The sequence below is a fragment of the Lucilia cuprina genome, chromosome 5 (genome assembly GCF_022045245.1).
Source record: "Lucilia cuprina isolate Lc7/37 chromosome 5, ASM2204524v1, whole genome shotgun sequence".
Taxonomy (NCBI): domain Eukaryota; kingdom Metazoa; phylum Arthropoda; class Insecta; order Diptera; family Calliphoridae; genus Lucilia; species Lucilia cuprina.
The window spans coordinates 18561953-18573195 of NC_060953.1; the positions used below are offsets into that span (position 1 = coordinate 18561953).

Below are 11243 nucleotides of genomic sequence, written 5' to 3' on the forward strand. Positions count from 1 at the left end.
CAAAAAGTCGAATATTGTAGAAACAAGTCAAAAATTGTACAAAATTTGAAAACAGTGAAAAAAAGTCAAAAACTCTGAAATAGACGGAAAAACTCGAAAAAAGCCAAAAATAGTCGGAAAAAAGTCAAAAAGTCAGAAAACGTCCAATAATCGGAAAAAGTCGAAAATATCGAAAAGTCGGAAAAAGTCGACTATTTATAAAATACTTATAGTCGAAAAGTCTAAAAGTCGACTTTTAATTAGATGAAAAAGTCGAAAAATCGAATTTTCATAAAATGCAGAAAGTCGAAAAGTCAACTTTTAACTAATTGAAAAAAGTAGAAAAGTCGACTTTTCGTTTTAACAATAGAACCCTAGTATGAAGCTCTCATATAAGACCGATTTAAAAGAAATTACTAATTACTTTAATACATAACTAATATATGCGCCAAAAAAATAAGTCTTACGTTGCACAAAAACACTAATCGCACCCACATTTATCGTAATAAAAAGAGAATACCCATAATAATTTTGTAAATTTTATTTAACAGATTTCAATTCCATTTTCAACAAAGTAAAAAGTTATATAAAAATATAATATTCAGAATGTAAATAACTGTATTATTTAGTTTAAGCTTAAAGCATTTTATTGTATTTAATACAATAAAACAATTGTTATATTAATTATTTAACAGATGAAGGCGTCGGCATAACGCCGGAATGTATCGAAGCTGTATTACTGTTATCATCATCAGAAAATCCATTTAACTCACATCCCGATAACGTAGAGGTATTTGAACGAGTATCATTGAAAAGTTGAAACTGAGAAAGGGCATCATCTAAGAGATGAGCATTTAAGCGAACATTTAAGAGATTTTCTTTGGTAAACGAAGATAGTTTTGAATTAACATCTAAACGATAGAGATGAGAATAACGTTGTTTGTTGTAAATCTGAAATTAAAAGTAATAAGAAAGGAATTATATACAAAATCTTAAAAAATCTTACCTCTGTGGCTGGTATAGCAAAACAGATTGTACTTAACAAATGTACTTCGGGTTGACTTGCTTTCTGACCTTGCCAAAATGATAGAACGTTTGTATCCACCATTTGAAATGCCAATTTAAGTTTTTCGATCTTTTGATAAACATCACTGGTTCTATTATCCTTTTCTGGTATATCATGACTTAAAAATTCATTTAAAAATGCATCTTCATCATCGTCAAATAACTGAGCTGAAGTTTCTATGGATTCTACATCATCAACACTATAAAGTTTTGCACGACGCCACAACTTTTTTAAATATTCTGCAGCATTGGAATTTTGTTCCGAATCAAGTGTACGCTGAAATCTTGGATCCAAGTATATACAAGCAGCAAAACTATCATGGCTCATTAATTCCTTTGTTCTTTTCTCAATTACTTTTAACACTTCCTTCAAAATCAAGGATAACATTTCGTTTTCTTTATTACTTGCCGCCGTTAGAAGTTTTTCGGTCAAAAGTTTACATTTTAACCATTGGGCATAAAAGTCACCAATATGCAATTCTTCAGTACTGTATTTTAGTATGGATTTTTGCAAATACGATATAGATTTGCTAAAAGCTTCTATGAATGACCATAACTCGTCGGTGGCTTTAAACTGATCTTCGGAGTTATCAAAACTTTCAAATTTTACATCTTTCAATAAGGCACGAGCAACATGCAAATCTTGTATCATTTGATAGGTAGAACCCCATTTCCAGGGTGAATCTAGTTTAGGAATGTTAAGTTTATTTTTCTCAAACAACTCATAGTAACCATTTGATTTTTCACTAAGAAATTTGGCAAAATTACGACACATCAAAAAATGTTCCAATATCTGGGAATTTTTAAAAATATCCAATAGGCAAAGTTGAGCTGTGATACCCATATAATTCTCCAGCTTTACATCCCCTATATAAATTTCGGGATATTTGGCAAATTGTTCAATTTTATTTAAATATTCGGAGTTTTTCACTAGCTTCTGGCATTTTTGCTTCGTATTATTCCAGTAGGCACCTATTATTTGATTAGTATCAATGTTATATTTGTATAAGACTTGTTTTATACGCTCCTCTGTTAGCTGAGCATTATTATCATTGGTCTCATCTTTCAGATCAATAATGCCTAAAGCGTGTGTTTGTATCGTGCCATCGTTGATAAATTGGGCACTGACACAAAAGCTCTTTGACGAAGCTTGTAGATCCGTATCGATTTTGATGGACAATAAACGACTGTGTAAGTCATTGGAGAAATCTTTGCGTACATAATTAGCCATTAAATTTATGATTCTTTCGACCTCAGCCTCGTTTACATTAAATTCTTTACCCTCTTTATCGGATATGGCCTCACACATGGGTCGCAATATCGAATCAAAGTTTTTCGAGCTTATAATATGCGGCGATAAACCATCTTCTACTATCAAACCAATTACGCTGCGTATGATAGTCTTTTTGTCCATTTTAATATACAAACGGCGTATTGGCTTTTTCTCTTCATTACCCAGTTGTTCTTTCATCTTACGCTTTGCTACTTTGAGCACCGCTTTGATTTGATCTTCATCGTATGGCTGTGGTGAGGGTGGTTGTTCTGGCGGTTGATCTTCTGGCAATTTTACTTCGATATTGTGTAATCTACGCATGTGCAATCTCAAATTGCAAAGACGATTCTTTAGTCGTTGATTGCATGTTTTACAAACTGCTAGATTATCTTGAACAAAGACGTCAAAGTACTTGTTGATTTCGCCTCTATTATTGTGGACCTTCTTCAAGTGTAGCTTTAAATTATAACTGCGATTGTTTCTCAAACGCTGTTTGCACATTTTACACTCGGCCATGCCCTCCTCCACTATATTGGTAAAATAATTCCATAGCTCACTGCTCGGTCTCAGTGCCATTTCTTGCTTTCTTTTACTTCAATTAAAACTTAATTTTTGTTGTCGATAACAAACAATTACACACAAAATCGTCTATCTAACTTAACTCACACACTCTGCCCGTTATAGTGTCAACAAAGACCCGTGTCGTCGTATACTAAAAGCGAATCAATTGCTGTAGACTTCTCTACGCTCTTGTTGCTCTTGAGTTGAGTTTTGTTGTTGCTACAATATTGTATTTATTTAAAAATTGTATGTAGTTTGAACTAACGCGACGACTAGGTAGAAAGAAAGACAGTCAGTCGTTAGCAGTTTATTATGTTTGTGTTTATTTTTTATCATCTGCTTGCTTTGAGTTGCTGTTCTGTTCGTATGTAGTTGGCATGAGTGTTTTGCTATTGTGTAAATATGTATACTTACAACGACGAGAGTAAAACTTGTTTTCGTTGGACAACAACTCAAGTTGCTTATTTTTTAACACTGTCGTTTTATACTCTTTCATTTCTCAGGCATTCTATATGCTGACGTCATCGAACAGTGGAAAGTAAAGAATAGAATGAGATAAACTGCAACGAATTAATTCTTTTAGATCTTAATTCGTTATTTAACTTATAGATTAATATAAATTTTCGTTTAATTTATATATTTTTTGTGTAGTATTTGTATTTGTTTATGAATTTCACAATAATTTGGCTGTTCACTGTTGTGTATGTATACATAATTTTTATTAATGGTATAAAAACGCTGTGTCGTCTGTTCTCTGAGTTGTCTGTTTCTCTCTTTTAGAAAGTATCTATTGATTTTTCCTAATTTCTTTGCTTTTCAATGTTGTTAACATTAATATTTAAAACCGCTAATTGTCACAAAGATGTTCTTATTATTACAATTATTATTTTAATAATTTAAAAAGAAATTAATAATTTGAACATTTTTAAGAAATATTTTTGGCATTGAAATGTTTAAAAACTGGCGATTTGAAACATTGCACATATAACATGTAATAAAATGTGTAAATGGAGAAATTATTCTAGATTTTAAATTTGGCGAAATAAAGCCACTTTTCGTAAAATTCGATATAATTGATATAAAGTTTAAAGGGATACAGACTTCGGTAAAATTTTTACTAAAATCAAACAAAAAGTACTTCAAGAATTACTTTTTTTTCCGATCGCTAAAATATATGCACAAACACATATATGTATATAATTATACCCTACACAACTTTAGTGGGAAGGGTATATTGGGTTTCTGCTAATGTTTGTAACATACAAAAATATTCGGCCTATACCGAATAAAGTATACCAATCGGCTTAGAATCGTTTTCTGAGTCGATTAAGCTATGTCCGCCCGTCCGATTGGCCGGCTAGCTGTCCATGTAAACCTTGTGCGCAAGGTTTTTGACCCAAGAACAAAAACTATTGAAAATGAATAAAATCGGATCATTATTTCACTTGCCCCCATACAACATAACTCTCCGAAAAGGGCTGAGCTCATAATTATGTTAAATCAAATATTGATAAAAAGCGGCACAACTCATTTGACCCTAGCAAAGTCCCCTTCAGAAAATTACTTGAATGTCCAAAATTAACTTATAAACACAAATAAATATTTTATAAATATATTCACAAAACTTTATCGGGCTTGGTCCTAGCCCCCATATAAAACCTCTTTCAGAAAATTAGATTTTCATTCATAAATTGCTCAAATGTATTAGAATAATGAATTATTATTAAGCATAAATCAAATTTAATATTCATAACTGGTGTAGGGTGTCATATGGTCGGTCACGCTCGACTATATATTCATTTTTTGAAGGTGTATTAAGTCAAATTTTGAATAGATGTTTGAATTTTTTTTACTGGACTTTCGACTAGTCTAGTTTGCCATGTTTTCTAATCTATAGTCGTTTGCTTAGTGTATAAAGTAGTCTACTGTCTACTCCATAGAATGACAATAGACCGTCTACTTTATGAATCAATTTATTGACTTGTCTTGATAATTAACTAGTCTAGTGACCAATTTATGGGTAAATATAGATAGATAAACAGATTTCAAAATTGCCACCTGTTATTTAGTTTTGTATATCAAATCTGATGAAACACACCTAGGACTCAATGGGGTCACTATAACGGATCTGTTGACAATATCGGATCGGACGGGCATCACTATAACTACTTCAAAAATTATTCTAAGCTAAAAGTACAAGTTTTGGAAAATGTATTTCCAAAATTTGTCGGTGTTTGGATCTCCCGGGAATTTGTGCAAAACTTAATTCATAACAATAATTTTTACTAAAACTGACTATTTTTTATCTATATCGAAAAATTCAATCCATTAAAATGTCCTTCCATTCAATCCATTAAAATGTCCGTCCATGGTCATAGACCCTATATAAGATCCGCTTTCACTTGTACGCTAATATTTCAATGTCAAATAACGATACCCTAATTCAGTATAAATATGTTTTGTTTTTATATGATTCACTCTACGAAATGCTTTCCGGTTAGACCCGTAAGTAAATAAAGTAAATAAAGTCCACTTCCGTGAATCACTTAAACGCACATATTTCTTCAATTAATAAAGCTATTGTGATTAAATTCGATTTGAATTTGTTTTGTGTTCATAAAAATCTTAATAAGAAATTTTTCCGGATCGGTCCATAATTGGTAACAACTTCGCTATAATATCCATTTCCTTAAATTACTTAAACGCACATTGGAAATCAAAGTTATGGGTATAAAATCCGAAATACATGAGTATTTTGCTGTATACATATATTATTAAACAGATATTTCACAGTTCGGTACATAATTCGCTTTAGTTCCATTATAAGGCTCTCTTCTGAAAATCACTTAATAATAAATAATTCATTATTAAATAATTGTGCTAAAATGTTTTCGAATTGTCCTATTATTGGTTATAGCTTATATACGGCCATCAACCTCGTTTCAAAGATCAATTAAACGAATTTAGTTCATAAAAAATATCTGACGAATTTAATCGATTTTATCGAGTAGAGTTTCAAAAATGTCATATTTAAACCATTATAACTCAGAGATTTCTTGAACGACAGTGATTATTGCAAATTTTGTACAGTTCGGAAGATATCGGTATCAAAAGTTGGGTCAGTTGACGTGACCCCACAGTTAAATTTGAAATAGCGCCGGGTTTAGCAAGAAACATACTCAACAAATGTGTTGATTTTAAGATATATATTAATCTTCCATTTATATAAGTCTGACAAGTTTTGGATGAAACACAAATATATATACAAATATTTATTACTTTAAATTCGATAGTATAGAAGTTACAAACTCTACAGGGTTTATCCACAAATAGCCAGCATCGAGTGACATACATATATACATAGTTTTACTCTGATTTAAGCAAAAACTCGTTTTATAAATACACATTCTATTCTATAACATTACTGCTTTAAATAATTATTTGTCTTAGGGTTCTAAAAGTTCTTCTTGTTATACCCTACACCACTATAGTGGGGAGGGTATTATACGTTTGTGTTGATATTTGTAACATACAAAAATATTGTTCCAATACCCACCTTAAAGTATACCGATTGATTCAGAATCATTTTTTGAGTCGATTAAGACATATCCGTCCGTCCGTCTGTCCGGCTGGCTGTCCATGTAAACCTTGTGCGCAAGGTACAGGCCGCAATTTTCAAGATAATTTGATGAAATTTGGACCAAGCATGTTTTTTGGCACAGAAATCGGTCCATTATTTCACCTAGCCCCCATACAACCGTACCTCCCGATTTGAACTTTTTATGCCATAATTACGTCAAATATTCTATTATCTCTCTAAAAATTGGCGCAAATAGGTTTTACATAAGTATAAATGACACTGCAGATTTTCGTAAGGATCGGCCCTTATTTGACCCTAGCCTCCATACAAACCCCCCTTCAAAAAATGTCTTAAACGTCTAAAATTGACTTGTAACCATTTGTATCGCAATGAAACTTAACAAAACTAACTGTTATTTAAAAATATATCCTTTTCCCAAATTTCCCGAGGATCGGCCCATATTTGACCTATATAAAGCCTCATTTAGAAATTTTAGTTTTTTTTTATCAATAAATTACTTAAATATTTTGGAATAATATTCAACATAAAAGTTTCTTTATAAAAAGTAAAAATTTTAAAAATATACTCATGGTGTAGGGTATTATAGGGTCGGCCATGACCGACTATACTTTACTACTTGTTTTTTATGTATTTCCTTGCTTCTTTTTGTGTATGTTTAACAATGATGGGTTCTTGTGTAGACGAATAAATTATAATTTGAGCAAAATGTTTTTTTCAATAACATGTCGTATCTCACATTAGTATTTGAATTCGTCTCAATTTTTAATTGCTCAATAAAGTGTTTCTAGTTGAGGCTTTTTAAAACTTTTTAAAAACAATCAGCTATTTCATTTCTTACTCACTTATTTCTTCTTTATTAAAACCCCAAAAACAATTATAGAAATAATGAAATTTATTTGAAACATAAAAAAATATTTATAAACTCATTTTATAAACAAGTAAATAAAAATAAAGTTTAGTTAAATAAGTGAATTAATTCAATTTTTAAATTCTTATGTAGTTTTGAATTAGTATGTATTAGGTTTTTGAAATAGTATTTATTTTACTGCTAATAAAAACTTGTGTTGGACTCTTCATTACACTCGACTATTTGAACATCATCCGATTGTTCATCTTCGCATGATATTATTTCATCATATATTCCGAATTTTTCAAGAGTACCTTTCAGTAAATGGTGATTTAAGCGAATACTTATAATATTATCTCTGGTAAATGTTGATAAACTTTCAATATTTTGAGTTTTATAAATATGTGCATAACGTTGTTCATTATAGTTCTGAAATTGAAAGAAATTTAAAGATATATACACTTGTTGATACATTCCCTGATCAGACATATTTCAGACATTAATATATAGCATTCAAATTTACCTGTGTAGCTGGTATGGCAAAACAAATTGCACTTAAGGCATACATATCAGGATTCCTTAATTTCAGCTTATTCCAATAGGCTAAAATATTCGTATCCACTGATTTAAATGGCAATTTCAGACCCTCGATTTCCTTGTGAATATCAGTAGTTTTAATATCATGTTTTGGTGCATCATGACTTAAGAATTCATTGAGAAAGACGTCTTCGTCGTCAATTAATCCCTTGGTCGCAACGTTATCCTCCATAGCAGCATTTATAACATCAACTTTATAGACATTAGAACGACTCCATATTTCTTTCAAATAGTTCAATGCTTTTGCTTTCTTTTCATCACCTAAGGTGTGATGAAAACGTGGATCCAAATACAAGCAAGCATCGAAACAATCTTTATCCAAGAGTTCTTTCGTTCTTGCCTCAATAATGTTCAACAGTTGTGTTGAAAGAGCTGTTGTGTAAGCATTTTCAAAGTTACCATTGGCCGATGCTAGATTTGCGGTCAACAGTTTGGTCTTCAACCATTGAGCATAGAAGTCGCCAAAGTGCATGTCCACAGTGTTAAATTTAATTATAGATTTTTGCATTAAGTGCAACGATTCACAGAAGCCCTTTATAAAAAGCCACAATTGATCGTTCACATTAAACTGATCTTCGGGATGTTCAAATTTTGGATATTTTAACTGGCATAGAACATTACGGGCTAGGTGTAAATTATTTATCATTTCGTAAGTAGAACCCCATTTCCAGGGAGAATCCAATTCAGGTATTTTTAAATCATTTTCTTCAAAAATCTCATAACATCCATTTGCTGTGTTGTTAAGATACTTAACGAAATTGCGACACTCCAAAAACTTTTCCAATATAGAGGAGTTTTTTAAAATATCCAACATACACAGTTGGGCTATATCTCCAACATAAGGCTCAAGCTTAATATCGCAAAATTGTACATCTGGATATTGCTCAAACTCAGCTATTTCCTTCAAATATTCAGAATTTTTCACCAGCTTATTATAATTGGCTTTGGAATTGTCCCAACAAATGCTTATAACTTGATTTGAGTCAATATTAAATTTATGTAAAACTTGCTTAATATGCTGTTCATTTAAATGTGAATCATCCTTAAGATCTATTATGCCCAGTAGGCGTGTTTGTAACTGACCACAATCCACAAACGAGGTACTGACACAAAAAGTATTTTCCGGCCCATTGAGATCCATATCAATTTTTAAAGATAGCAAACGAGATTCAAATTCATTGGAAAACCTATTGCGTACATGATTGGCAACTAAACATACAAGTTTTTCACTTTCAGCTTCATCTATCTTAATTTCTTTACCCTCCTGTTCGAGTAGGGCTTGACAAATGGGCTGTATTAGAGCCTGCATGTTTTTCGAACCAAATAGTGTGGGCGAAACACCATCTTCAGTTAAAAGACCCCATATAGCCGACATTAGAGTTTTCTCATTCATGTCAATAGTCAAAAGTTTTTTTGATCGCTTAGCACTGAATGAGTTTTCATCGGTAGCTATACGTTTGGATGCGATCAAAGTGTTTGGCTTGTTGGGAAATATTATAGGCGTTAACTTAGGCATAAGCTCATAGTTATTTATTGTAGTATGGTTAACACTCGTGGTAGGGGAGGGTGTTACACTTGTACTGGCCAAATGACTGGGTGTAATACTTCTCCTTGGTGCAACACTTACCACTGGAGTAGGTGAAACACTTGCCTTAGGTATAAGAATTGCTTTCGGAAGAGCCTCCTCTATGTCAGGAGATACTTGACCTGTTGCTTCTTTCGATTCCTCATCGCTAATATAGACAGCTGCTGTACTCTTTCCTCTTGGGCGACTAGCTCTTGTTTTAGACCTTTTAGACACTTCAATGATATCGCTAATCACTATGTTATGAGCTGATTTCATGTGCTGTGTTAAATTAGAACTGCGATTGTTCTGTACACGTTGCTTACACTTTTTGCACATTGCCACTCCCTCACCAACAATATTATCAAAATAATTCCATATTTCACTTTTGGCATTGTGCAGATCCTTCAAGTGTCTTCTCAAAAGCCAACTGCGTTCATTTTTTAAACGCTGCTTGCATAGCTTACACACAGCTATGCCCTCTTCAACAATATTATCGAAATAATCCCAAATCTCATATTTGGAAATGTTTACCATTTTTTGGGTTTGTGTATTCTACTTTAAATAAATACTGTTTTTATAACACACACACACAAACTCACCCTACAAACCGGCACAAAAATTTAAAAACATCAACACAACCCCGATACGTTCACAACAACGACTCTTTGTGCACTAAAAATCCAAGTAATTTGCAGTCGTTTTTCGCTCTTGTGCTCTTGATGATTGAGACAAAATTATTTTGCTTTGAGTCTTTCCCTGTTGTTGTTATTTACAATACTGAGTATTGTAGATAGAATACACATACAAACTAACAAATATGCAGTTTATTAATGTATGTATTGCTTGTGGTTGGTGTTGTTGCCTTTGTTCAGCTTACATATGTATACACAACTTGGTAAATGCTTGTGTACTGTTTGCTGCCCGAACAACAAGCACACAACACCCGTTTGTGTGTTATGAAGTGTTTAAATGCCTGGTTTACTTGAATAGTGTGTAGTTTTTTTTTTTTTGCAAGACGATATGTTTTCTGTTCTTTTTGTAAAAAGCATTTCCAGTATTTTCGTTCGCGTTAAACTAATTGTATGTATTCTACAGGCTGAGCTGATGTGTATGTATAAGGTACATACATTTGTAACTACATAACGAATGAATAAAACGATTTGTTAAACATATATAAACAATACTTCTTATACGATCCCAGCAGTTCGAAAAGGAGCCAATGTACACATAAAATATCGTAAAACTGATTGAATCTAATTCGTAACTATTGGACCACTTGCTACGAATACGGTAACACAAGTCGTATACAATTGTGTTTCAAAAAATATGCAGAGGAGAAGTTAATTTGTTAAAATATGTAATAAATAAGAAGTCTTATTCTGTACATGGTGATATGAAATGTTAGATACCTGCACTGCAGGAAAGTGTCTGTTGTATAAACAACTTGAAGAAACAACAACATATAAAAACCACAAACTGAGAATTTGAGACACAAACAAGAGGATTCTGTATAAGGTAACCTCCAAAAGAGATAGCAGCAGAATTTCGTACTTTTTATACCCTACACCACTATAGTGGGGAGGGTATTATGCGTTTGTAACACCCAAAAATATTGGTCCTAGACCCACCTTAAAGTATACCAATCGGCTTAGTATCACTTCCTGAGTCGATTTAGCTATGTCCGTCTGTCTGTGTGTCCATGTAAACCTTGCGCGCACGCTGCAGGTCTCAATTTTAAAGATAATTTGATAAA

At 32.3% G+C, this 11243-nt stretch overlaps 2 protein-coding genes across 2 annotated transcripts; both read right to left on the reverse strand.

Annotated features, from left to right (window-relative positions):
* Positions 1-504: 504 nt before the first annotated feature.
* Positions 505-3137, reverse strand: LOC124420375. Its single transcript, XM_046952957.1, has 2 exons — positions 986-3137; positions 505-930 (listed from the first exon to the last, which is right to left on the reverse strand). The coding sequence occupies exons 1-2, from the start codon at positions 2891-2893 to the stop codon at positions 664-666; spliced, it is 2175 nt and encodes a 724-aa protein (XP_046808913.1). The 5' UTR covers positions 2894-3137; the 3' UTR covers positions 505-663.
* A 4216-nt stretch (positions 3138-7353) lies between these two features.
* On the reverse strand, positions 7354-10366 carry LOC111685109. Its single transcript, XM_023447347.2, has 2 exons — positions 7850-10366; positions 7354-7755 (listed from the first exon to the last, which is right to left on the reverse strand). Exons 1-2 carry the CDS (start codon positions 10022-10024, stop codon positions 7528-7530), a joined length of 2403 nt encoding a protein of 800 aa, XP_023303115.2. The 5' UTR covers positions 10025-10366; the 3' UTR covers positions 7354-7527.
* Positions 10367-11243: the final 877 nt, after the last annotated feature.